The following is a 27,998-nucleotide window of genomic DNA, read 5'->3' as shown; positions in this document are numbered from 1 at the left end:
CCTGGAACTTCATTTGCCCAAACCAAGGGGATTACTGCGTTTTCCACCTCTTCTGGAATTCGTTCTTCCTTAAAAGAATCCTGTAACATAAACACCCTTGCCTCTACGGCTTTTGATTCTGGTATCAATAATTCAATTTCCTCATTTTTAAAAGTTATTTGTGCCTCTAATTTGCTTAATAAATCTCATCCTAACAAAGGCAATGGACATTCAGGCATATATAAAAACTGGTGAGTTACCCACTGTTTTCCCAACCTAAATTTCAATGGCTCTAAAAAAGACCTATTTTCTTTTTGCCCTGTCGCACCAACAACATCTACTGATTTATGACTACATTTCCCTTTACATGTGTTCAATACTGAATAAGTGGCTCCCGTATCTACTAAAAATTCTACTTCCTCATTCCCTAGGTTCATTGTAACCAGGGGTTCAGCTAGGGTTGACTCCCCCAGTCCTCTTCATGATTCTTCATCCAGAGTCATCAGCTTGATTGCACGGAGACTCAGATCTAATTCTCCAGCTTTGGGGCATTCCCTTTTCCAGTGCCCGCGTTCCTTACAAATAGCACACTGATCTCGTGCCAATCGGAGACTCACCTTCCTTCTTTCTCCAATATTTATTCCCTGTCCTCTTCCCCTACCTATTCTGTTATTTTCAGTTAAGGCTGCTAATAATTTTCCATCTCTCCATGCTTGTTTCACTTCTTTTTCTTTTTCTCTATTATTATACACAGTCCAGGCTATTTCAAGCATCTTACCCAAATCTCTAGATTCGGGTCCTTCTAATTTCTGGAGCTTCTTTCTAATATCGGGGGCTGATTGACCCATAAATATGGAGGCCAATTGCGTTGCTTCTTCTGGATTTTCTGGATCCAAATTAGTATATTTTCGGGCAGTCACCTTCAGTCTTTCCATAAAGGCTGAAGGGGACTCATTTAGTTCTTGTCTCACCTCATAGATTTTTGACCAATTTATTGCTTTTGGCATCGCATGCTTAACACCAAATAAAATCCACCTTTGATATCTAGTTAACATTCCCCTGGGTCCTGGCTGATTTGGGTTCCACTCAGGATCTGAGGATGGAAAATTCTGATCCACTGTTCCCTGTAAATCCCCGTGAGCATGCGTTCCCTCTACCTGTTTTTTTAGCAGCATTCAATACCATTTTCTTTTCAGTATCATCTAGCAAAGTATCCAATATCACTTGCAAATCATTCCAATCAGGGTCTTGGGTTCTAATTATTGTTTCAATAACCTTCGCTACCCTTTCAGGGTCCTCTCGATATGTGCCTGCAATTTCTTTCCATGACCTTAAATCAGTTATTGAAAACGGAACTTTCACTATTACTGGACCATTATTCCCTACCGCTTCTCGGACAGGAGCTTGGAGGGGAGCCGGTTCAGCCACCCCCCCCCCCCCCATTCTTCCCCATGTCCTTCCTGAAACCGGGCTGAATCCTCCTGCCCCCCCCCACAGGAGAAGCAGAAGGACTATCAGCCTCTAACTCTCGATCCTCCTGATTACCTCCCCATCTCCGGCGAGGTGCGACCATTACTTTAACATCATCCTCCTCAGACTCATATTTCAAACATTCCTTGCCAACAGCACAAGCAGCACAACATTTTTTTGAACCTTCTTCAGATTTTCCCTTCTCTAAAGCCATCACCATAGAACCGCGTGGATGTATCCCACACTGCCTTTGCCATTCCGGATGATTTCTCAACGAGAAAAACAGATCTACATATGTCATCTCCTCCCATTTACCTTCCCTTTTACAAAACAACATTAATTGTAAGATAGTGTTATAACGCAGTGTCCCATTCTCTGGCCATCTCTCCCCACCATCCAGAGTATACATCAGCCACCAATGATTGCAGTATTCAATCAATTGCTTCCGAGTCAAAGGATCACCCCCCAGATCCTTCCAATGTTTCAGAATACATCCCAAAGGTGTACCCCATGGGATGGGCTTTTTACTCGGAAATGTGTCCATCTCCCGAACGACCAGTGGTTGTGATTGTGCACTATCACAGGCACTAGTCGGAGGGACCCCAACCTTTGCTGGAGCTCCCTCTGGGATCCCAGCCCCCTGATGGAGATCCCAACCTTGGAGACTTCAAATCCCCATTGAAGACTCCCCCCTTGGGCCCTGCTCCACCAGCTTTCACCGAGCAGAGACTTTCCAACCGAGGTACCTTTTTAGCCCAACTCTGTGTGGCTTTCACCGCGCCTTACGAGCAGGCTTCAGTGGGACTCTAACCCACGTCCTGCCAGGAGCTCTGTTACTTATTAAAAGAATGCGTTAGTTAGTTTCCAGAGGACTTACTTGGAATCCTTCGGTCCGGGGATCAGAGGTTCTCCTCGAGAATCCCTCGATGCTGGCTGGAGGTCCCGTGATCCCGCGGATCCGTTGGTATTCACAAGCGGTGTCCCACCTGGGTCGCCAGAAACTGTCACCGAAAATCCGGGAATAAAACCTCGTAACACCAATGTAGTGTTAAAAGGCAGGCATTCTTTATTGCAGCGCTGGATGCAGGGGGGATAATTCCACCAAATGTGCATACCTCATACCTTTTCCATGCAGTTTATATAGATCAAACATATACATATTTATTTTATTCATGCTTATTCAATATTATTCTCTTTGGCGATTGGCGTAAACTTTTCTCGCTTCTTACGTAAATTGTTGCGCAGACTCAGTTACCCTCTTCTATTGTTTCTTTTTGAGTAGGTGGTATTACTTGAGTAGGGGGCCTGCGAGTCGGTGGTCGCCATCTCCCCCTGCCGGAATTACCTTTTACCTACTAGGCACGCAATCTTGGCAGTCCTGGTCAGTTTCTTCAGTCCGTTTCACAAAATGACACTCCATCATTTCTCTTGACAGAAACACAATTACCTACTATGGTTAGCGTTAATGGTTACCTAGAGACTAGACCCTCTGTTCCCAGACCTAATGTCCAGGTGGGTAGGGCTGTACCAGGAACATAGCAGCACTGTTCATGTTACCTTGGTTACAATACCGCGTTAAACTTTTCGTCTCCTATACCTTTTAATTGTCTACAAAATTGTAACAGCATATCATAATTCAAATAATTGTTTCTTTGTGGGGGGATCACCTCCTCCTGAAGCTCATGTTACAAATAAAGTAACTTCTCAATTTCTTTACCGATCGGTTAACACAACACATGCACACACACACACATCCTAAAAGGGATCTTATAAAATCCTTCTGTTTACAAATTGTGCATCCCTTAAGTACAACAATATATGCAGGTAAATTACTTCAACTAATATGTTTATATATATATACACATAGAGCTCATTTAAATCAATATATACAGTATATTTAATACATACCCCAAAACCAGAGTCACAAAATGATCGATCAGTGCCAAATAACTAGAGCTCTTGTAACCCCACAATAGATACCAACTTGTAAGTATTTTAAAAACAGTTCCCAAGTTCCTAATTCAATTCCTAAATCATGCCAATTTCTCTTTAAACAAACTAAACCCCATACATTATTAAGCTGTATTAAAGTGGGCGGGTCTTCCCCTTTTTTCCCAGTGTTTCAATATACATCCTAGGAGAGACTTTCTCAAAATTCCCCCCCCCCCCCCCCCAGGAAGACCCTCCACCGATACTTAAGAAATTATGAACTGCAGCCCCAATAAATCAGAGTCTAAATACAATAGTCCTAAGTCAAAAACCGTAAATGATCAATACCTGCAGAACATACCAGATGTACGTGGGTTTTCTTGTTCTGGTTTTTTTTCTCTCTTTTTTTTTTTTTTTGGTCCTGCTTCATTCGTCTCCGGCTGCTTCTCTCATGGGAGAGCAGAATTCCACAGTCGCTTTGTACTTATTTGTATTTATTTCACTTATTTGTCATTCACACAGAGGTTTCACACACTGTCATACAATCTTTCCAATGTGCTACGATACATCCGAAGGGGTTTTCTTTAAAATACCGCTGCTTTGCTGTCCTCCCCCACTTTACTGATTCTGTACTTCTGTTATATTTCCACAGATTATTTTAACAACTTTAACATGTTATCCCCTTCTGTCCTGCTCTGGCCACGTTCCACAAATATCACAATATTAGGGTCGCAAATAAAACAGTTTAGGAGAAAGAGGTTCACGGCGAAATGTGCAGTTTTTAATGTTTTTCACCCCCGCTTTACAGCTGTACTGCTTTTCAGTTACTCATTCATTCACAGGTTAACTCACATTAACACTCATTCACACTCAATTGTCGGTTTTACGAAGCCTGAGGGTATGTTAACGAGCCAGTACCAACAAATCCCTATTGCCAGAAGTACAACTTAATCGGGTTTCCTAAGTGTACCAATACCGAAAGTACATTATTACAGAAGTACAAAGCCTAAACCGTGCTTGTACCAAGGTACCAAAATGTATACCCTCAGGCACTAGTAGCCTGGTGTACAGCGCTCAGCTTCCTACGACTTACGAGAACTCTCCAAATGACCGGTCTCACATTTCAAAACAGAGAAAGAAAGGAAAGGAAAGGAAAGAAAAGAATACCTTTACTGCTTTAGATGGTCCTTGTCTGCTCCTGCAGTGATCTGAGTGAGGCGAGGAGTCCCTCTGGGAAATCCCGGGGGTACCCTAGGGAATACTGTTCTCAGTGGGTCCTGCAGCCGAGTAGAGTGGGTCCCACCTGGGTTGCCAGAAATGAGGCCGTGAAAAGCCGGAATTGAAGACTCAGTAGTCGGCAGACTATTAAGCAGGTATTCTTTATTGTGACGCCGGGCACACGGGGGATCTCTCCTCCAAACATGCACACCAAACACCCTGTCATTTCAGGTTAAATACAATCACAATATACATATTCATTATATTTCCGAGAAATGTTTAGCATATTCATGACTTTTCCAAGAACTAATTCACATATGTTAATATCTTTCACACATGTCTGTTAACGTCCTCGGGTGGTCTTTGGGGGTCTCAAGATGAAGGCTTATACTCCTCATCACAGTGTCTGCGCAAACTCAGTTCTAAGATCACGTATACCATGTCCTTCCAGGTTGTTTTGCTCCGGTCTTGTTGCCCTCTTGGTGCCTCTTTATCTCTGTAACTTGGTGCATCTGCCCTCCCAAGGCTGAGCCATCCAAATAACATTATTTAGGAGTCTCTCGATCTTAGAGCTTTCCTGTCCCCCCTCCAAAACAGCAAGTCAAGTTTGTCTAAGTAGTGTTATTCAGGAGCCTCTTTATCTTAAAGCTTTCCTGTCTTCTCAAAACAGCAAGGATCTACTTTAGTTTAATTACAATCACTCTGGTAAGTGGAATTTTTACATTTACAGGTATCAAAGACTTGAATCTGCTTCTAGAATAATTTTTGTGGGAAGAAATATACACCCAGTACCGGTGAACTGTGGACAAAGTTTGGTTAAAAACACCTTTCCAGTCCTTAAAAAACTTGATGATCACCAAGTCTCACTTCAGCCCTTCATTTATGTGCTAAGGTGTACAAGGAGCTTCTAGTGGAGCTCAGGTGGAAGAGAAAGGTCCATGGAATGTGGAAAGAGGGACAGACCACTTGGGAAGAGTACAGGAATGTTGTCAAAGCATGCAGGGATACAATGAGTAAGGCTAAGGTCCACCTGGAATGGAATCTGGCAAGGGATGTCAAGGACAACAAGAAAAGCTTCTTCAAGTACATCAGTAACAAACGGAAGACTAGGGACAATGTGGGGCCGCTGCTGAATGAGGCGGGTGTCCTGGTGACGGAGGATGCAGAGAAGGCAGAGTTACCGAATGCCTTCTTTGCTTCAGTCTTCAGTGCCAAGGCCGGCCCTCAGGAATCCCAGTCCCTGGAGGTAATAGAGGAAGCCTGCAGAAAGGATGACCTTCCCTTGGTCAAGGAGGACTATATGAGAGATCACTTAAGCAATGTGGACACCCACAAATCCATGGGCCCCGATGGAATGCACCCACGAGTGCCGAGGGAGCTGGTGGATGTCATTGCTGAGCCACTCTCCATCATCTTTGAGAGGTCCTGGAGGACAGGAGAGGTGCCCGAGGACTGGAGGAAAGCCAATGTCAATCCAAACTTGAAAAAGGGCAAGAAGGAGGACCCAGGGAACCACAGGCCGGTCAGCCTGACCTCCATCCCGGAAAAGGTGATGGAGCAGCTCATTCTAGAGGTCATCATCAAACAAGTGGAGGAAAAGAAGGTTATCAGGAGTAGTCAGCATGGATTCACCAAGGGGAAATCATGCCTGACCAATCTGAGAGCTTTCTACGATGTCATGACTGGCTGGGTAGATGAGGGGAGAGCAGTGGGTGTTGTCTACCTCAACTTCAGCAAGGCTTTCGACACTGTCTCCCATAACATCTTCCTAGGGAAGCTCAGGAAGTGTGGGCTGGATGAGTGGTCAGTGAGGTGGATTGAGAACTGGCTGAATGGCAGAACTCAGAGGGTTGTCATCAGCGGCACAGAGTCTAGTTGGAAGCTGGTAACTAGTGGTGTCCCCCAGGGGTCAGTACTGGGCCCAGTCTTGTTTAACTGTTTAATCAATGACCTGGATGAAGAGTTAGAGTGTACCCTCAGCAAGTTTGCTGATGACACCAAACTGGGAGGAGTGGTAGATACACCGGAAGGCTGTGCTGCCATTCAGCGAGACCTGGACAGGCTGGAAAGTTGGGCAGAGAGGAACCTGATGAGGTTCAACAAGGGCAAGTGCAGGGTTATTCACCTCGGGAGGAACAATCCCATGCACCAGTACAGGCTTGGGGTGGACTTGCTGGAGAGCAGCTCTGCGGAGAGGGACCTGGGAGTGCTGGTGGATGACAGGTTAGCCATGAGCCAGCAGTGTGTTCTGGTTACCAAGAAGGCCAATGGGATCCTGGGGATGCATTAGGAGGACTGTGGCCAGTAGGTCGAGGGAGGTTCTTCTCCCCCTCTACTCTGCCCTAGTGAGGCCCCATCTGGAGTACTGTGTCCAGTTCTGGGCTTCTCACTTCAAGAAAGATGAGGAGCTACTGGAGAGAGTCCAGCAGAGGGTTATGAAAATGATTAGGGGACTGTAGCATCTCTCTTAGGAGGAAAGGCTGAGGGAGCTGGGCTTGTTTAGCCTGAAGAATAGAAGGCTGTGAGGGGACCTTATAAATGCTTATAAGTATCTCAAGGGTGGGTGTCAGGAGGATGGGGCCAGACTCTTTTCAGTAGTGCCCAGTGACAGGACAAGGGGCAATGGGCACAAACTGAAGCATAGCAAGTTCCGTCTGAACACGAGGAAGAACTTCTTCCCCCTGAGAGTGACGGAGCACTGGAACAGGCTGTCCAGGGAGGTGGTGGAGTCTCCTTCTCTGGAGATATTCAAGACCCGCCTGGACGAGTTCCTGTGCAGCCTGCTGTAGGTGATCCTGCTTTGGCAGTGGGATTGGACTGGATGATCCCCAGAGGTCCCTTTTAACCCCGACCATTCTGTGAAAGGGTAGGGATGTTAGTAAGTTAAGAATAAACTCTTTTCATGGCAGTTGGATAAACAGTAGTGTTAGGAAGCTTGACTAGTTTTCTGAAAACGGTATTATTTATTAAGAAATCACATTGTTAGTGCTTTTGTTGTCTCATACCTAATAGCTGATTCACCAATAACTTGGTAATACTTTTTGGATCCTTTGTTATGTTCTTATTTGGTATAAATCTAATGTCTCCATTTGTTTTTTAGGCTTTAAGTGCCTTGGTCTAAAGATTTTGTTGTTTTGCTTATCTTCCACTATTGATACCTGTCTTGGTCCTTTCTAAAAATTTCATGATTCTCTTGCTTGGAGATGAGAACTGTATCTGAGGGAAGGAGAAAAAAAAATTCTTGCTATGTTCCGTTCATTTTTAAGTTGCTATTTCTTAATTTAGCATCTCTTGTATTGGTTCATCTGTAAACATATACTCTTTTCTGTTTCTATACCATGGTTGAACATGATTAATCAGTAAAAGTGAACTTGGTTCCTGTTAGAATGAGAAGCTATTTTTGTGATGGTTCTGTGACTGTAGAAATTTCTCTGGAATTTGTTTTGAAGTTTATTTAGAAAAGAGTATTAGATGACTTCAGTAGAGTAATTTATAACAAGTTATTTGGGTGACACATACTTTTAAACTTGTCTATATTTAATGATAGTGGATTTTGTGCATCTTACCTTATAGTTTAACTCTGTTATCAGAGGTACCTAGAAACTTTAGTATGAGCTCACTGCATAAAAAAGAACTAGCAGCTCAACTAAGTAGTGCAGTTTAATGCTTACAAATCTGGTGTACTTCCTTTTAGAAGTTGGAACATTCTCCTCTGTCACTGCAAGTCTGCAGTAGACCAGTTCAGGCCGGAATACAACAGTAATTATCAGTTATCAAGTTCAGATTACACAGCTCTTACTAAAATTTATTCAAATTACAGCAGCTTTAGATTAGAGTGAGCTACGTCTGTGCTCGCCAACAGATCTGCGCTCTGTTGTGCAGAGATGTGGAATATGCATTTGTTTTGGTCTCCCTGTAAAATGCACATGGATGTTAATTATGTTTTCACTAGCTGAATTTCTAATACTGTGTATATCATATTTAAGATACTTTTGAGTCATTGACAATTTTGCAGTATCTAGCTGCAGAGCATGGTTCACATACCCTTATAATTCAGGCAGTTTCATCCATTTCTTTCCTTTCTGTGCTATTGTTCAGCTTCAGGTAGTACAGTTTGCATTATCTTGCATTCTCTTGCTTACTGAGAGATATTTTCCCACCTGTGGAGAGAGCATGGGGTAGAAAAAGTACTCTTGGGTTTTGTATTAAGCCATTACCTTCTCTTGCCCATTTTCATACTAGAGAATTTTACTGGATTTTGACAGTATTTCTGGACATGTAAACACTGTTTCCATTTAAATCTAGAGAAAATATGGGGCTTGTGGTAGTCCTGAGCATCTAGTCTTTTGAGGAACTTAAATATGGTCTCTAAGATTAACTTTGTTTTGGTTTCGGCTGCCGCCGGCAACAAAAGCACCACGCGGCCGACCCTCCCCCCGCCACGGTGCGGAGGAGAATGGAAAGAAACAGGCAGAAACTGGTGGGTCGGGATAAGGGCAGTTTAACAGAACAGCAAACAGAGGGAACAGCAACAACAATGACACAGATCAGGAGAAAATATGACACAAACTCGCACAACAGACCCTCTCTCCCGGACAGGACCGGCGCCGCGCGCTCCCGAGCCACGAGTGAGTCCCCGCCGAGCCACACCCCACCGGAACCCAGCGTGACGGCACATGGTATGGAATACCCAGCTCTATTTGGCCAGGTTGGGGTTGGGCCAGCCCACCCGGCTGTGCCCCTTCCTGGATTCTGGTGAAAATTAACCCTGTCCTGGCCAAACCCAGGACATTATCCACCCCTTATTCCATACCATCTATGTCATGCCCAGGTCCCCCATTGTCCAGTTGATCACCACCACTTCTCCTGTCTCCAGATATCATTCCCTTAGTCTATGGATCATCACTCTAAAGTGTCCATTGAGTTCATTTAATCCATGACTTCGGGCTCCATCTGTCGTAATGGTCTTCCGTGGCAGGAGAGGTGATGTGTGGTGATGGGCGGTCACTTGCTTCATCCGGAGCTCACGGCTGATGTATCTGGTGTGGCCCGTGCCCACAGTCTGCAGGAGATGTTGGTCTTGATGAAGTTGCTGGGTGCCAGTTGTTGAAAACCAGGTCCAGTCCCATCATCGCTGTGCTCTGCTAGGTTTTCATCGAAAAAGTCCATCCTTCTTTAATCTGGACAATTCTTACTATGCTACTACTGGTCTAACATATAACAATTATAACAGTGATAACAGACAGGGATAGGGTTATTCAACAATTAACTTTATACAATTTATTTATGGACTATTCTCCCCCAAAATCAAATCCCCATGAGGTACACATCAGACTTCCCCATCCTTCCGCATTACCCACCAGGTACACCCAGGTCATTGAGCAAAAGCAATCCCGCGGATGGGCTTGCCTTTGCCCGAGGCAGGACTAACCCAAACTGTCTTCCCTAACATGTTCCATGTGTGCACTACAGGGACTTTATCTCCTTCTACTGGGCGCTGAGGTTTTGACTGGGCAGGACCAGCCCGGTTGGTGGACCCTCTGGTGTTCACCAACCAGGTGGCCTTTGCTAAATGAGTATCCCAGTTTTTGAAAGTCCCACCCCCCATTGCCTTCAAAGTGGTTTTTAGCAGCCCATTGTACCGCTCGATCTTTCCAGAGGCTGGTGCATGGTAGGGGATGTGATAGACCCACTCGATACCATGTTCTTTGGCCCAGGTGTCTATGAGGCTGTTACGAACATGAGTCCCGTTGTCCGACTCAATTCTTTTGGGAGTGCCATGTCGCCACAGGACTTCTTTTTCCAGGCCCAGGATGGTATTCCGGGCAGTGGCATGGGGCACAGGGTAGGTTTCCAGCCATCCGGTGGTGGCCTCCACCATTGTGAGCACATAGCGCTTGCCTTGGCGGGTTTGTGGCAGTGTGATGTAGTCAATCTGCCAAGCCTCCCCATATTTATATTTTAGCCATCGTCCTCCATACCACTGAGGCTTTACCCGCTTGGCTTGCTTGATTGCAGTGCATGTTTCACATTCATGGATAACCTGTGCGATGGTGTCCATGGTCAAGTCCAGCCCTTAGTCACGAGCCCATCGGTATGTCGTGTCTCTTCCTTGGTGGCCCGAGGTGTCATGGGCCCACTGAGCTATAAAGAGTTCACCCTTATGTTGCCAGTCCAGATCCACCTGAGCAACTTCAATCTTAGCAGCCTGATCCACCTGGTGGTTGTTTTGATGTTCTTCAGTGGCCCGACTCCTAGGGACGTGGGCGTCCACGTGACGGACTTTTACAGCCAACTGCTCCAGACGGGCAGCAATATCTTTCCACAGTGGTGCAGGCCAGATAGGTTTGCCTCTGCGCTGCCAGTTGTTCTTCTTCCATTGCTGCAGCCACCCCCACAAGGCATTGGCCACCATCCAGGAGTTGGTGAAAGGATAGAGCACTGGCCACTTCTCTCGACTGGCAATGTCTAAAGCCATCTGGATGGCTTTCACCTCTGCAAACTGGCTGGACTCACCTTCTCCCTCGGCAGTTTCCGCGACTTGTTGTGTAGGGCTCCATACAGCAGCCTTCCACCTCCGCTGCTTCCCCACAATGCGACAGGACCCATCTGTGAACAGGGCATACTGTTTCTTATCTTCTGGCAGCTGGTTATACAGTGGGGCCTCTTCAGCATGTGTCACCTCCTCCTCTGGCGATGCTCCAAAATCTTTGCCTTCTGGCCAGTCCATGATGACCTCCAGAATTCCTGGGCGACTGGGGTTTCCCATTCGGGCGCGCTGGGTGATCAGCGCCACCCACTTACTCCATGTAGCATCGGTGGCATGATGCATAGAGGGGACCCTCTCTTTGAACATCCAGCCCAGGACCGGCAATCGTTGAGCTAGTAGGAGCTGTGCTGCAGTGCCGACCACTTCTGAAGCAGCTCGAACGCCTTCATATGCTGCCAGAATCTCTTTTTCAGTGGGAGTATAGCTGGCCTCGGATCCTCTGTATCCCCGGCTCCAAAACCCCAGGGGTCGACCTCGAGTCTCCCCTGGTGCTTTCTGCCAGAGACTCCAGGTAGGGCCATTCTCCCCAGCTGCGGTGTAGAGCACATTTTTAACATCTTGCCCTGACCGGACTGGACCAAGGGTTACGGCATGAACTATCTCCCATTTAATTTGTTCAAATGCCTGTCGTTGCTCAGGGCCCCATTCAAAATCATTCTTCTTCCGGGTCACGTGGTACAGAAGACTTACAATCTGGCTGTAATTTGGGATGTGCATCCTCCAAAAACCCACAACACCCAGGAAGGCCTGTGCTTCCTTTTTGCTGGTTGGTGGAGACATAGCTGCTATTTTGTTGATGACATCCATTGGGATTTGACGGCGCCCATCCTGCCGTTTTATTCCCAAAAACTGGTTCTCTTGCGCAGGTCCCTTGACTTGACTTCGCTTAATGGCGAAACCAGCTTTCAGAGGGATCTGAACTATTTTCTCCCCTTTCTCAAAAACTTCCTCCGCGGTGTCACCCCATACAATGATGTCATCGATGTACTGCAGATGTTCTGGAGCTTCACCCTTTTCCAGTGCAGTCTGGATTAGTCCATGGCAAATGGTGGGACTGTGTTTCCACCCCTGGGGCAGTTGATTCCAGGTGTACTGGGTACCCCTCCAGGCGAAAGCAAACTGTGGCCTGCACTCTGCTGCCAAAGGGATGGAGAAGAATGCATTAGCGATGTCAATTGTAGCGTACCACTTGGCTGCCTTTGACTCCAGCTGATATTGAAGTTCTAACATGTCTGGCACGGCAGCACTCAGCGGTGGTGTGACTTCATTCAGGCCACGGTAGTCTATTGTCAGTCTCCACTCTCCAGTAGATTTTCTCACTGGCCATATGGGACTATTAAAGGGTGAGCGAGTTTTGCTGATCACTCCTTGACTCTCCAGTTGACGGATGAGCTGATGAATGGGGAGAAGGGAGTCTTGGTTGGCACGATACTGTCACCGGTGCACCGTTGTGGTCGCGATTGGCACCTGTTGTTCTTCAACCCTCAACAACCCCACAACGGAAGGATCCTCCGAGAGACCAGGCAAGATGGACAGCTGTTTAATTTCTTCCATCTCCACAGCAGCTATGCCAAAAGCCCACCGATACCCCTTTGGGTCCTTGAAATACCCTCTCCTAAGATAGCCTATGCCAAGGATGCACGGAGCCTCGGGGCCAGTTACAATGGGGTGCTTCTGCCACTCCTGCCCAGTGAGGCTCACTTCAGCCTCCAATACACTCAGCTCTTGGGACCCCCCTGTCACTCCAGAAATGCAAATGGACTCTGACCCTTTGAACTCTGATGGCATTAAGGTACACTGTGCACCAGTGTCCACTAGAGCTTTATACTCTTGTGGATCTGACGTGCCAGGCCACCAAATCAACACCGTCCAATAAACGTGGTTGTCCCTTTCCTCCACCTGGCTGGAGGCAGGGCCCTCTAATCCTGGTCAGAGAATTTGCTGCTCACCTGCTGTAAAAATGACTTGGAGGTCCCCTCCAGAGTGTCGGAATCAAGATCAAACTGTCTACCTGGTCTGGAGAGCTGGCTGCTGGAAACTGGAGCGGCATTTTTCCTAACAGAATCCCCTTTTGTGATTGCTTTACCTCGCAACTCACACACTCGTGCCTCTAGACTTGAGGTGGGTTTTCCATCCCACTTCCTCACGTCCTCTCCGTGGTCACGCAGGTAAAACCACAGGGTGCCCCATGGTGTGTAGCCTCTGTACTCTCTCTCCTGAGCAGAGAAACGCTTGCCCCTAATAGCTGAGATGCGGGCCCGTACAGGTGGGGAGTAGGACATATCCTCTTTGAATTGCTGGAACTGCCGGGACAATTTATTCACAGCTGAGACAAGGGAGGAAGAGAGACTTTCCTCATATTGCCGGAGTCTGACAGCCACCTCATCCACTGTTGGTGCCTCTTTACCTTTCCAGTCTACTACTGCCAGTGAGTTGGCATATGAGGACGGTGCGCTCCGCACAAACTTCCTCCACATAGATGCTGTGCACTGGACTTCATCTGGGTCTGTGGGTAACTGGTCATCGTCTGGTTCATTATAAACCAGCTCCCGCACAGCTAATTCCCTCAAGTACTGAATACCCCTTTCCATATTGGTCCACTTGCCAGGATAGCATACAAAATCCTCACTGAAGGGGTACCTCTCCCTCACGCCTGACAGAAGTCTCCTCCAGAGGCTGAGGACTTGTTCCTTTTTCCCAATGGCCTTGTCAATGCCCCCATCCCTGGCCAGGGATCCCAGCTGCTTGGCTTCCTTGCCCTCTAATTCCAAGCTGCTGGCCCTGTTATCCCAGCACCGCAGCAGCCAGGTGACAATGTGTTCACCTGGGTGGCGGCTGAAGTCTTTCTGCATGTCTCGCAGCTCGCCCAGGGACAGGGACCGGGTGATGATCTCTGTCTCTATCTCCCGTGATGACCCTGGCTCATCGTCATCCCTCCCGGAGCGATCTGCTCTCTTTGCGTATTTCTTTAGTTTTACGGGGGCGACTGCTGCCGGCACAGGTTGGTCATTGGGCTCAGTCACTGTGCCTGTGGCTGGAGCTGGAGTAGCTGCCGTTCCCGCCCGATGGGGGAGCCGGGACCAAGCCAGTGACTGTAGCAGCGGTGGTGCCGGTCGGGGGGGGGGCTGTGACTGCCTGCTGGGCTGGAGAGGCTGCAGGGCCGGCTGGGGGGGCAGCGCCAGCCGCAGTGCCTGCCACTTCGCTTCCCCCCTTTTCCCCTTAAGGGCACTGAATCAGGTTGAACAGGGCTCGGTATGCGTGGGCCAGACCCCAGCACATTGCGGTGATTTGTGTCTCTCTGGGGTTCCCAGGGTGGCAACACACTTTTTGCAGATATTTTACCAGATTGTCAGGATTCTGTATTTGTTCAGGGGTGAGTTTAAAACACACCGCAGGTGCCCACTGCTTTAGACATCTGCCCATGCTGTCCCACACACCCAGCCACTCACAGCTATCCGGCCCTGGGGCAGGTCTCTGCATGATGTTCTTAACTACTTGCTTAACCCTAAACAAAACCTGCAACCCATTCAGGAGGCATAACAATAGAAACACACTGGCCTGAGCATCCCACGGGTACTCGAAATTCTCAAAAGCCATTAGGACCAGCCTGAGGGAGAGAGGAGGGGCGAAAGAGTGGGGGGAGGTATCCCCTCCTGTTTTCCCCACAGGCTGGGTTCGATTATTCACAAATTCTAAGACATAGGATCCGAGGTATGAAAATGACCGCAGTGCCGCATGCAAATACAAGCCTAATTTCATGCACATTGAAGTTATCATGTCATAAGTCGACATCATACAGTATAGCAAAATCATCATCCTGATCCTTTTCCCCGAGGTAATGAACAGCACCACAGGGAAAACATAGTGCAAGTACGGTTTCAAAAACCACAGCCATCTGATCAAAGACAGAAACATTTTTACTGGCGACTAGTTATCTAACACAGAAAAATGCCTATAACAAATTTAACAAAATCTATGAAAGCTGTTTTAAAACCCGCTGCTCAGCCCTGCTGTTATCCCCACCCCACGTTGGGCACCAAATTAATGTTTTGGTTTCAGCTGCCGCCGGCAACAAAAGCGCCACGCGGCCGCCCCTCCCCCCGCCGGTGTGCAGAGGAGAATGGAAAGAATGAGGCAGAAACTGGTGGGTCGGGATAAGGGCAGTTTAACAGAACAGCAAACAGAGGGAACAGCAACAACAACGACACAGATAAGGAGAAAATATGACACAAACTCGCACAACAGACCCTCTCTCCCGGACAGGACCGGCGCCGCGTGCTCCCGAGCCGCGAGTGAGTTCCTTCCGCGCCGCCCCCCCCACTGGAACCCAGCATGAAGGCACATGGTATGGAATACCCAGCTCTGTTTGACCAGGTTGGGGTTGGGCCAGCCCACCCGGCTGTGCCCCTTCCTGGATTCTGGTGAAAATTAACCCTGTCCTGGCCGAACCCAGGACAAACTTTTAGGGACTAGTTTGAAAAATTAGCTTCTTCTAGGAAGGTAATGAAATAGCTCCTGCAATCCATTCTAGATAGTACTGGAAAATATTTCAACAAGCTAATTTTGCCACAGCTTTCTGATCAGACCTTAGGCAATATGCTTTATCTCATAAGATGAAATAGAGGAGTGAATGTTACAGTTGTATTTTCATGATACCTGTGATAGATTAGATTAGTGTGATACTTCAGTAATAAAAGTGCAGATGTGATGCTATAAATGAGATGATGCTAGGTAGATTCTAAAAACAGATCTGTGTGAGAAAATAACAGAAAACAGAAGGGAAATAATGATCAAAACACCACAAGTGTAATCCTCTTGTAAGGTAAGCATCTGAAAAGTACTCATTTCTTGTTTTTTCTAATTACAGGGACTTGCCATGAGGTGTTGAAGTGTTGTTTCATTGATTTGGAGAGACTGGACGTAAATGGCGCAGCATGACTTTGCTCCAGCCTGGCTTAGTTTTCCTACTCTGCCATCATCAAGAAGGGTATGGTCTTTGCTGTTCTTTTGAACAGGCAATCTCATTATTAGAGAAGTCTAAATGTCATAACCTCAGTCATAGTAAAAATACAAATATCTTTATGAATATGTGAAGGGTGATAACAGATGATATCTATCAAGTCTTGCTGTCGTTATTTAAGTAGTTGGACCTTGGTTGTCAAGCTTGCACCTCTGGTAGGGTTTTTTGCTTGAGCAGGGTTGGACTAGATGACCCACAGAGGTCCCTTCCAACTCCTACCATTCTGTGATTCTGTGATTCTGTGATCATGGAAAAGAAATATGTGCCTAGATATATTGTCAGAGCTGTTGTTGGATTAAGATTGCCTTCATCAGGAGTTTAAAATAAATTATAGTATTTTGTACAAGAAGAACCGAGACAGAGGCATGTGCTTAATGTTCTTGCTTCTTATTTTGCTCTGTCCCATATGCGTTTTACAGAAGTGTTATTCTATCATCCAAGTGACTAAAAAAATGCTTTTGAAATAGGCCTTCTGAAATGGCCATTCAGTTGCTGGTGGAATGCTTGCTATTACAGGTAGTGTGTGGCACTTTCAAATAGTTGTGCATTCTTGCTGTGGTTGTTTTATCTAGACCACTGTTACTCACTTGATACAGTGGGACAGCTTGGAAACAAGAAATAGCAATCTCTGAATCAGAGACTGGTGCCGTTGGTGGAATTATGGTTTCTTTGGTCATGGGGAGGTTTACACAGCACCGGGCCTGCTGGTGACAGATGGAGTCCAGCTGTCTGAAAGGGGAAAAAGGATTCTTGCCCACGAGCTGGCAGGGCTCATTGAGAGGGCTTTAAACTAGGTTCGAAGGGGGAAGGGGACATAACCCAGCTCACTAGAGATGAGCCCAGGCATGGCATGCCAATGTCAGGGGTGAGATTGACAGCCCAATTCAAGTGTGTCTACACCAATGCACGCAGCATGGGCAATAAACAGGAGGAGATGGAAGCCATTGTACAGCAGGACAGCTATGACTTAGTCGCCATCACCGAAACGTGGTGGGATGACTCTCGTGACTGGAGTGCTGCAATGGATGGCTATAAGCTCTTCAGAAGGGATAGGCGAGGAAAGAGAGGCAGTGGAGTGGTGTTGTATGTTAGGGACTGTCTAGATTGTATAGAGCTCGATGATTGTGATGACAAGGTTGAATGCTTATGGGTAAAGATGAGGGGGAAAGCCAACAAGGCAGACATCCTGCTGGGTGTCTGTTATAGGTCATCCAACCAGGATGAAGAGGCAGATGAATTTTTCTGCAAGAGACTGGCAGAAGTCTCACAATTGCTAGCCCTTGTTCTTGTGGGGGACTTCAACTTACCAGATGTCTGCTGGAAATACAACACAGCAGAGAGGAAACAGACCAGGAGGTTCCTGGAGTGTGTGGAAGGTAACTTCCTGATGCAGCTGGTAAGTGAGCCTACCAGGGGAGGTGCCTGGCTAGACCTGCTGTTTACTAGCAGAGAAGGACTGGTGGGAGATGTGGTGGTCGGAGGCCATCTTGGGCTTAGCAACCATGAAATGATAGAGTTCTCAGTTTTTGGTGAAGAGGGGGGCCAGCAAAACCACCACCATGGACTTTCGGAGGGCAGACTTTGGCCTGTTCAGGATGCTGGTTGAGAGACTCCCTTGGGAGAGAGTCCTGAAAGGCAAAGGGGTCCAGGCAGGCTGGACATTCTTCAAGAAAGAAGTCTTAAAGGCACAGGAGCAGACTGTCCCATGTGCTGCAAGACGAACTGTTGGGGAAGACGACCAGCCTGGCTGAACAGGGAGCTCTTGCTGGGACTTAGGTAAAAAAGGAGGGTCTACCACCTATGGAAGAAAGGGCAGGCAACTCAAGAGCAGTACAGGGGTCTCGTTAGGTCATGCAGAGAGGAAATTAGAAAGGCAGAAGCCCAGCTAGAACTCAGGCTGGCCACTGTTGTAAGGGACAACAAAAAATGTTTTTACAAATACATTAGCAACAAAAAGAGTGTCAAGGAGAGACTCCATCCCTTATTGGATGCAGGGGAGAATATTGTCAACAAGGATGAGGAAAAGACTGAGATACTTAATGTCTTCTTTGCCTCAGTCTTTAATAGTAACACTGGTTATTCTGAGGGTGTTCAGCCCCCAGTGCTGGAAGATAGGGAAGGAGTGTGGAAAAAACCGCCCATAATCCAGCAGGAAGCAGTTAACTACCTGCTATGCCACCTGGACACTTACAAGTCTATGGGGCCGAATGGGATCCACCCAAGAGTGCTGAGGGAAGTGGCGGAGGAGCTGGCCAAGCCTCTCTCCATTATCTGTCAGCAGTCCTGGCTAACAGGGGAGGTCCCAAATGACTGGAGGATTGCCAATGTAACACCCATCTACAAGAAGGGCTGGAAGGAGGATCCCGGGAACTACAGGCCTGTCAGCCTGACCTTGGTGCCGGAGAAGATTATGGAGTGATTCATCCTGAGTGCGCTCACCGGGCATGTGAAGGACAAGCAGGGGATCAGGCCCAGCCAGCATGGGTTCATGAAAGGCAGGTCCTGCTTGACCAACCTGATCTCCTTCCATGACCAGGTGACCAGCCTTGTGGATGAGGGAAAGGCTGTGGACATCATCTTCCTGGACTTTAGTAAGGCCTTTGACACTCTTCCCCACAGTATCCTCCTGGAGAAACTAGCTGCCCATGGTTTGGATGGGTGTACTCTTTGGTGGATAAAGAACTGGCTGAATTGCCGAGCGCACAGAGTGGTGGTGAATGGAGTTAAATCCAGCTGGCGACCAGTCATGAGTGGTGTCCCCCAGGGCTCATTTTTGGGTCTGGTCTTGTTTAATATCTTTATCAATTATCTGGATGAGGGGATTGAGTGCTCCCTCAGTAAGTTTGCAGATGACACCAAGCTGGGCGGGAGTGTCAATCTGCTTGAGGATAGGAAGGCTCTGCAGAGGGATTTGGACAGAATGGATCGATGGGCCAAGGTCAATCGTATGAGGTTCAAGAAGGCCAAGTGCCGGGTCCTGCACTTGGGTCACAACAAGCCCATGCAATGCTACAGGCTTGGGGAGGAGTGGCAGGAAAGCTGCCTGGCGGAAAATGACTTTGGGATGTTGGTCGACAGCTGGCTGAACATGAGCCAGCAGTGTGCCCAGGTGGCCAAGAAGGCCAATGGCATCCTGGCTTGTATCAGGAATAGTGTGGCCAGCAGGAATAGGGAGGTGATCGCGCCCCTGTACTCGGCACTGTTGGGGCTGTACCTCGAATACTGTGTTCACTTTTGGACCCCTCACTACGAGGAAGACATTGAGGTGCTGGAGCATGTCCAGAGAAGGGCAACAAGGCTGGTGAGGGGTCTAGAGAACAAGTCTTACGAGGGGCGGCTGAGGGAGCTGGGGCTGTTTAGTCTGGAGAAGAGGAGGCTGAGGGGGGATCTTATTACTCTCTACAACTGCCTGAAAGGAGGTTCTAGTGAGGTGGGTTTTGTTACTCTTCTCCCAAGTAACTAGCGATAGGACGAGAGGAAATGGCCTCAAGTTGTGTCAGGGGAGGTTTCGATTGGATATTAGGAAACATTTCTTTACTGAAAGAGTGGTCAGGCATTGGAATAGGCTTCCCAGGGAAGTGGTGGAGTCGCCATCCCTGGAGGTGTTCAAAAATCGTGTAGCTGTGGCACTTCGGGGTATGGTTTAGTAGGCATGGTTGTGTTGGGTGGATGACTGGACTTGATGATCTTAGAGGTCTTTTCCAACCTATGATTCTATGATTAGGATTTGTAAGTATTGTAGGAAGTCTTAAATATGTCTATCTCATAAATGTTTCTTTTTTTCTGGCCTATCCTTCTACTTTTTCTTAATTTGTGTGAATGCAGAAGCAGAGACAGCACTGGATATTTCAAATTACTGTGATCTGTTTTATTTCCCTATTTGTAGATCTGTTGTCTTCATTATAATCTTTTGAATCCGTTACCCATATTTGCAGCTATGAGAGTGGTACTGCCTTGCTTTAATGTGTTTATGTAAGTTTCTTGCTGTCTTTCATGTCCATGGAAAGTGTTTAGCCTTTACACACTTACGGAAATAGGCTTGTGCTATTGTTAAATGCACAGTCAGATGTCAGTGTTAGTTGTGTTCCCATTGCTTTACTTATATATGTCTACACATTTACACGCATGCATTTTTTTTAAGTCAGGTCATTGAATGTCCTTATTTATTATATTGCTGATGTTCATCTTTTTTCTATGCTGATCTAGCTAGCTGCTTTGTCTAGTATAGTCTATCAGCAACTGTCAGTTGCTGTTCTGGGAACATCAGGCCTATCTGTTCTAGGATGGTTCCTGCGATCTGTTTGTTTTCATTCTACTTAATTTCTGAGATATTCAAGTCTTTTGATCTGCTTTTTCCAATTTAAATACATTTTCAATCAGAAAAGTAATCAGAGCATATTTCAGTATGGTGTCACAATTGCAAAATAATCTTTCTCCGAGCAGATTCTTGAAATAAGTGAAGAGCTTTACCTGAATACTTAAAGTGTCAATATAGCAGGATAAAAATAAGTTCCAGCACTACCCCAGTACTACTTAAATATATCTGGGATGTGGGTTGTATTTGTCACCTCATTCCTGAATTGTGGGAAACTTCACTGCAAGCATATGTTTTGGATCCTGTTCTTTTCCATGAATCTTTGCATCAAGGAGTTAAGATAGACATTCTTTCATCTCTTCCAAAAACTCTGTAGTTGTATGCTTTCTCCATTATAGTCTTTGTGCTTCATTGTTTGAAATGCAACTTATTTCCTCGTGTTACCTCCTCCCTCAATGATCAACATTCTGTGATATAGAGCACATTTGGGTATTAAACACTTGAAAAGTCTTTTTGGTCCTACCCAATGTGTAATAATTCCTAGTTTATGGAATAAGGTTTATCCTGTCATTCCTCTCCAAGACAGGTCTCAAATGTTGTTCCCCCCTGCTCCCTGTCCCCTGAATTTCCTAGAACAGATGTTTATTTCTGCTACCCATATCTCAACAAAGCAGCTGAAGAGAAGAGCAGGTAAGAGGGGATGGAGATGAAGAGGAAGAATGGGGTGAGGAAGGCAAGGTGTCTCGTGTTTCATGCAGAATGGAGCTGGGATGAGGCTACAGTATCAACCACATTTAGATTTGAGAAGGAGAAACTGAACTCTGCTGGGTCAGTTTTTATTTCCCTGAAAGAGGCACTTTTAGGAACTGCATCTTTACAAGTTTGATTTCTACCTCGATCCTGGGTAGCCAAGACTTTCCCTTACACAGGTAAAGGCTAGCATTAGAAAAGCCTGATGCCAGGAAGCTGAGATTGTGAATGAGTTTTCTGAATGTGACTGATACAGATTACAGCTTGACCAAAATCCATCTCGCCTATCGCTGATGATTTCCTCTTAAGGGTAAGTTTTTATATCATCTCCCTGTCACATATAGCAAAATCTACTGAGATGGCTGGGTATCCATTGCTCAGTAGCTTTAGTTCAGGTCTGAAACTAATATATTTGCATCAGTGCAGTATTGCAGTTGAACAGGCGGAAATGGGAAAGCGTTGTGTATAGTGAAGCCATCTTGAGATATGGACGAAACTTTTCAGAAAGGATTGCTGCAAAATGTGGGGGGGGAGATTGCAGATAGACTGGTAAACTCAGTAGTTTTTGCAAGCTTACTGTTACTTCATGTTAAGCAATAAGACTTCTTATACTTCAAAAATCTGTGTTGTTTTCTTTCTTGGCTGTTTGAATCAAGTCAGATAATTTCTCAACTTCCAGAAAATGACAGTAGATTTCCTGTTGATTACAAAGTTTATTGTCTTTGACACAAGAGGCTTGATAGACTGATACCTCCATCATGTGGGGAAAATGCAAACTGCATGCTCTTTGCATGCCATTTAGAGACTAGATGCATTATATCAAGTACAACTCAAACACTGTATATAAAGTACTGTCAGTTATAGTTTTTGAAAATGTGATTGTTCTTCAAAGTTCATACAAAAAAACAGTTAAACTCCAAAGGCAATATTAGAAAGTTGTCATATGTAAATGAACACATGAAGCTATCTTCTAAAATTACATCTATCATCAACAGATCTGGAGCTTTTGGAAATTTTTGACAGCTTATTCAAAGTTTGTTTATAAGGAATCATTTTTTACTTATATATTGAGATTCATTATGATAATTTGTTAAATACTTAGATCTTTCGATAATTTCTTGTGGTTTTCCTTTTTTTTCTCTCTCCAAGTTTGTCAAAGAAATAATTCACTTCCCAGGTCTCAAATTGAGAGGGAAATACCTTTTCATTTGACTTCTATACAGTTTGGAAATACATATCTATTGCTTACTTGAGTTTAAATTTTAAGAAGTGGATTTAAAACAGCACCTTGAGCTCTGCTGGGGCATTGTCAGTAGAACTTAGGTGTCATTTTTGTGTGATTGTCCCGTGGGGGGGGGGGAGAAGGAAATAATTATCTTCAACATATTTTCCAAAGTGATTAAACCTATTACTGTGATTTCCTTTTTTTCTTTTTTTCTACTCCATTTGACCAGTGGATTGTTTAGACGTTGATGGATAATAACTGTTGAAATAAACTTGAGGCTTTCATTTTCAAACATGCACCATTACTGCTATATTTTTTTTCCTGAATGTTTCTCAGTCTGGAGAGGGAGTGAGCTTCACGCAAAGTTGATACTCCCTGGAATCACTAAGCTTACTTTGCTGACATAGTACATTCCCACATTTATGTACATTTATACATTTTGTAGCTATTATGGCCCTAGGAAGTGTTAGATCTCCTGTACATGTGCAATACAGTGGACAGTATGTGCTGGAGGGAAGCGGGCTTTGCTTCATCTGCATCAAAGGTTTACTGTGTGGCAGGGAGGTGATGGGTAACACAACTCTCTGCTGACACTCACTGGGATGTGTGGCATGTACAACAGTAAGGCTAAGCACTGCTTTTGCAGAATGAAAATTTATTCTTGAATTTAAGGTGTAACAGTGAAAGAAATGTTATAGTGCTAAAATAGTAAAGCCAGATAGAAGTAATAGGGAAGACAGCTGCTGTAAGACATGATCTTTTTTGGTTTAATCCCCTTAGGTATGAGTTCTAGTCAGGATGTGTTTTGGTTTTTGAGTGCCATTCTCAACATAAGGCTTTGGTTTAGTTGGCTTTGGTTTAGTTGGCTTCCTACTGGTGTATTAAAGATGTACTTGAAAAATTCTACAATGTCTACTTCATAAGCTGATAATTTGAAGTATATTTGTGAATCGGTACTCTTTTGACTCTAGGTTTTACTTGTATTTCATAACTAGTTGCATTTGCCTCATTAAGTTATAATGACAAGGCTAATAAACTGGGCCTTTTTTGGGTACAGCTGCCTCTGGTGGAAACAACTCCTTGCTTTCTATGCAATGTACATGTGTAGTCACTAACCACCCAAATTAAGATCCCAGACTTCTTTCCTGCCTTCCAAACTGTGATCTCATATCCTTTGTTACCTTTTTTAATTTTCCTCTGCTGCCGCACATTTCACTTGTGCTCTGTTCTGCTGCCAAACCAAAATAAATGCTTGGGTTTTTTACTTTGTGTCACAAGCATGGTCCTCAGCGCTGTTTCAGTGTCCTGGAGTGGAAGATATAGCTTCCACTTCTGCTAGCATGGGAGATGATGACGTAACTCTGAATATACGCATACTTGAGAACTGCTGTATCGTCCATCATTCATAGTCCTTTTAAAAGTGGATTGTTGTCCTGGGTTCAGCCGGGATAGGGTTAATTTTCACAAGAAGCCAGCAGGGGACACAGCCAGGCTGGCTGACCCAGACTGGGCAAGCAAAACCGGGTATTCGATACCATGTGATGTCATGCTCGGTTCTGAGTGGGGGAGCTGGCTGGGGGGAAGTTAATTGTGGCTCAAGAGTGCGCTGGGCAATGGGTGGTGAGAGAGAGTTACTCTGTGTATTCTGTTGTTTTTTTGTATATTCTTCTTATCAGTATTGTTGTTGTTACTGTTTGCTTTCTCTGCTGTTCTGTTAAACTGTCCTTATCCTGACCCCCAGCGGGGAGAGGGGCGATAGAGCAACCTCCTGGTCCTTGGTTGCCGGCCGAGGCCAAACCGTAACAGTTCTTTTTGGTGCCCAACATGGGGCAGGGATAATGGCAGGGCTGAACAGAGTGTGTTTAAACAACTTTGTTATAGTTTGTTATATGCATTTGAGTGTATTAGTTAAATAGTTGCTGGTCAAAACATTGCTGTCTTTGGTCACATGGTTGTGGTATGTAAACCCTTATATGCTGTATGTGTTCCTTGTGGTGATGTTTATCACCTCTGGGAAAAAGATCAGGATTATGATTTTGCTATACTGTCTAATATCGACTTATAACATCACTGGACATGGTTAGCCTTATTTTTGTATGTAGCATTGGGGTAATTTCTATACCTGGGACACTATCTCTCAGAATTTATCAATAATCGAACCCACTCTATGAGGAAGACTGGAGGGGATACTTTCCCCCACTCTTTCACCCCTCCTCCTTCAGGCTAGTCATCACAGCTTTTGAGAATTTTGAGTATCTGTGGGATGTTGAAGCCAGCGTGCTCTTATTGCTATTTCTCCTGAATGGGTTTCAGGTCTTGTTTGGGGTTAAACAACTAATTAAAACATCACCCAGGGATCTGCCCCGAGGCTGGATAGCTATGAGTGGCAGGGTGTGTGGGATAGCATGGGCAAATGTGTAGGATGGTAGGCACCCCCGGTGTTTTGGAACTTCACCCCTGAGCAAGTGAAGAATCCTGACAAACTAGTAGAATAATTGGAAGAAGTGTGCTGCCACCCGGGGAATTCCAGGGAGATACAAATAATTTCAATGTGCTGGGGTTTGGCCCGTGCCTACTGAGCCCCCCTGTTTAACACTTCAACTCTAAAGGGGAAGCAGGGGGAAACAAAGCCACAGGATCGGCAGCCACTCCATCCTCCACGGCTGTCCAAGCCCCTTCAACCAGCGCCATGGCTGCCGCTGCCCCGGCCCCCACAGCAGGCATGGCGGCTGCTTGAACCCCGGCAACAGGCACTGCAGTTAAACTAGAAAACCAACCCGTGCCAGTATCAGTTGCCCCTATACAGAAAAAGAAATACACAAAGAAATCAGTTCTCCCAGTAAGGGATGGTGATGAACCCGGGCCATCGCGAGAGCAGGAGGAGGAGGCAGAGCCAGAGATCCCTGTTCCTGAGTGAGCTGCAAGATATGCGGAAAGATTTCAGCTGCCACCCAGGCGAGCATGTTGTTACCTGGCTGCTGTCCGGAGTCGTACATTACGAGTGGCAGAAACTGCTGAAGGAGAACGTAAATCGAGCCAGTTTGCAGAGGTGAAAGCCATCCAGCTAGCTTTAGACATTGCCGAACAGGAGAAGTGGCCAGTGCTTTGTCTCTGCACTGACTCGTGGATGGTGGCCAATGCCCTGTGGGGGTGGCTGCAGCAATGGAAGCAGAGCAACTGGCAGCGCAGAGGGAAACCCATCTGAGCTGCCCCTTTGTGGCAAGATATTACTGCCTGGCTAGAGAAGCTGGTTGTAAAAGTGCGTCACGTGGATGCCCATGTACCCAAGAGTCAGGCCACTGAGGAACATTAAAACAACCAGCAGGTGGATCAGGCTGCCAAGATTGAAGTGGCTCAGGTGGATCTGGACTGGCAACATAAGGGTGAACTATTTATAGCTTGGTGGGCCCATGACACCTCTGGCAACCAAGGAAGACATGCTCCATGTAGATGGTCTCGTGACTGTCCTGGGTTTGGCCAGGACAGGGTTAATTTTCACCAGGAGCCAGGAGGGAACACAGCCAGGTGGGCTGATCCAACCTGGCCAAACAGAGCAGGGTATTTCATACCATGTGCCGTCATGCTGGGTTCTGGCTGGGGGGAGCTGGGCGGCGGGAAGGCAGTCGCGGCGCGGGAGCACGCGGCGGCGGCTGGCGGTGAGAGTTGCTCTCTGTGTTCTGCTGTTTTTGTGTTGTGTATTCTCCTTATCTGTATCGTTGTTACTGTTCCCTTTGCTGTTCTGTTAAACTGCCCTTATTACGACCCACCATTTTTTGCCTGTTTCTTTCCATTCTCCTCCGCACCCCAGCGGGGGGAGGGGTGGCCGCGTGGCCCTGTTGTTGCCGGCCACGGCCAAACTCCAGCATTAAATTTGGCGCCCAACGTGGGGCGGGGATAACGGCAGGGCTGAGCAGCGGGTGTTAAAACAGCTTTCTTAGATTTTGTTATACGCATTTATTTTGTTAGTTAAACAGTCGCTGGTAAAAAATGTTTCTGACTTTGATCAGATGGCTGTGGTATGTAATCCCATACCTGCAGTATGTGTTCATTGCCATGCTGTTCATTACCTCGGGGAAAAGGATCAGGATGACGATTTTGCTGTACTGTATGATATCAACTTATGACATGATAACATCACTGTGCATGAAATTAGGCTTGTATTTGCATGCAGCACTGCGGTCATTTCCATACCTCGGATCCTATCTCTTAGAATTTGTTAATAATCAAACTCAATCTGTGGGGAAAACCGGAGGGGATACCTTCCCCCGCTTTCACCCCCCCTCTCTCCTTCAGGCTAGTCCTAACAGCTTTTGAGAATTTTGAGTACCCGTGGGATGCTCAGGCCAGCACACTCCTATTGTTCTGCCACCTGAATGGGTTTCAGGTTTTGTTTAGGGTTAAACAAGTAGTTAACAACATTGTGCAGAGACCTGCCCTGGGGCTGGATAGCTGTGAGTGGCTGGGTGTGTGGGACAGCATGGGAAAGTACCTAGGGCAGTGGGCACCTGCGGTGTCTTTGAAACTCACCCCTGAGCAAGTGCAGAATCCGGACAAACTAGTAAAATATCTGCAAAAAGTGTGCTGCCACCCTGGGAACTCCAGAGAGACACAAATCACCGCAATGTGCTGGGGTCTGGCCCACGCCTACCGAGCTTCCCTGTTCAACCTGATTCAGTGCCCTAAAGGGGAAAGGGGGGGAAGCGAAGCGGCAGGCACTGTGACTGGCGCTGCCCCCCCAGGAGGCCCTGCAGCCTCTCCAGCCCAGCAGGCAGTCACAGCCCCCCCGACCGGCACCAGGGCTGCCACTGCCACGATCGCAGGGTCTGCCTCAGTTTCCCCAGCGGGCACGGCAGCTGCTCCAGCCCCAGCTCCAGCAGCAGACATTGCGACTGAGCCCAATGACGAACCTGTGCCAGTAGCAGTCGCCCCTGTAAAATTAAAGAAAGATGCAAAGAAAGCAGATCACTCTGGGAAGGATGACGATGAGCCAGGGTCATCGCGGGAGATAGAGACAGAGATCATCACCCGGTCCCTGTCCCTGAGCGAGCTGCGAGACATGTGGAAAGATTTCAGCTGCCACCCAGGCAAGCACATTGTCACCTGGCTGCTGCGGTGCTGGGATAACGGGGCCAGCAGCTTGGAATTAGAGGGCAAGGAAGCCAAGCAGCTGGGATCCCTGGCCAGGGATGGGGGCATTGACAAGGCCATTGGGAAAAAGGAACAAGTCCTCAGCCTTTGGAGGAGACTTCTGTCAGGCGTGAGGGAGAGGTACCCCTTCAGTGAGGATTTTGTATGTTATCCTGGCAAGTGGACCAATATGGAAAGGGGTATTCAATACCTGAAGGAATTAGCCGTGTGGGAGCTGGTTTACTGTGACTCGGATAACACGCAGTTACCCACAGACCCAGATGAAGTCCAGTGCACACGACCCATGTCGAGGAAGTTTATACGGAGCACGCCATCGTCATATGCCAACTCACTGGCAGTAGTAAACTGGAGAGGTGAAGAGGCACCAAGTGGTAGATGAACTTGCTGTCCGACT

At 46.6% G+C, this 27,998-nt stretch overlaps 1 protein-coding gene across 8 annotated transcripts in view; it reads left to right on the top strand.

Moving 5' to 3' along the window:
• LOC142365447 (vasculin-like) overlaps positions 1-27,998 on the top strand; it is a 131,286-nt gene that overhangs the window by 40,247 nt on the left and 63,041 nt on the right. For all 8 annotated transcript variants that reach the window (XR_012766478.1, XM_075446254.1, XM_075446250.1 and 5 more), the window contains exon 3: positions 16,014-16,133. Coding sequence is in view for 7 of the 8 variants with exons in the window: in XM_075446254.1 (XP_075302369.1) it covers positions 16,071-16,133 (63 nt within the window). In the remaining variant the exon portion in view is untranslated. The remainder of the gene's footprint in view (positions 1-16,013; positions 16,134-27,998) is intronic.

Source organism: Opisthocomus hoazin, chromosome W (assembly GCF_030867145.1).
Source record: "Opisthocomus hoazin isolate bOpiHoa1 chromosome W, bOpiHoa1.hap1, whole genome shotgun sequence".
Classification (NCBI taxonomy): domain Eukaryota; kingdom Metazoa; phylum Chordata; class Aves; order Opisthocomiformes; family Opisthocomidae; genus Opisthocomus; species Opisthocomus hoazin.
The sequence above is the reverse complement of the archived record's forward strand: the minus strand, read 5'-3'. Positions and strand labels throughout refer to the sequence as shown.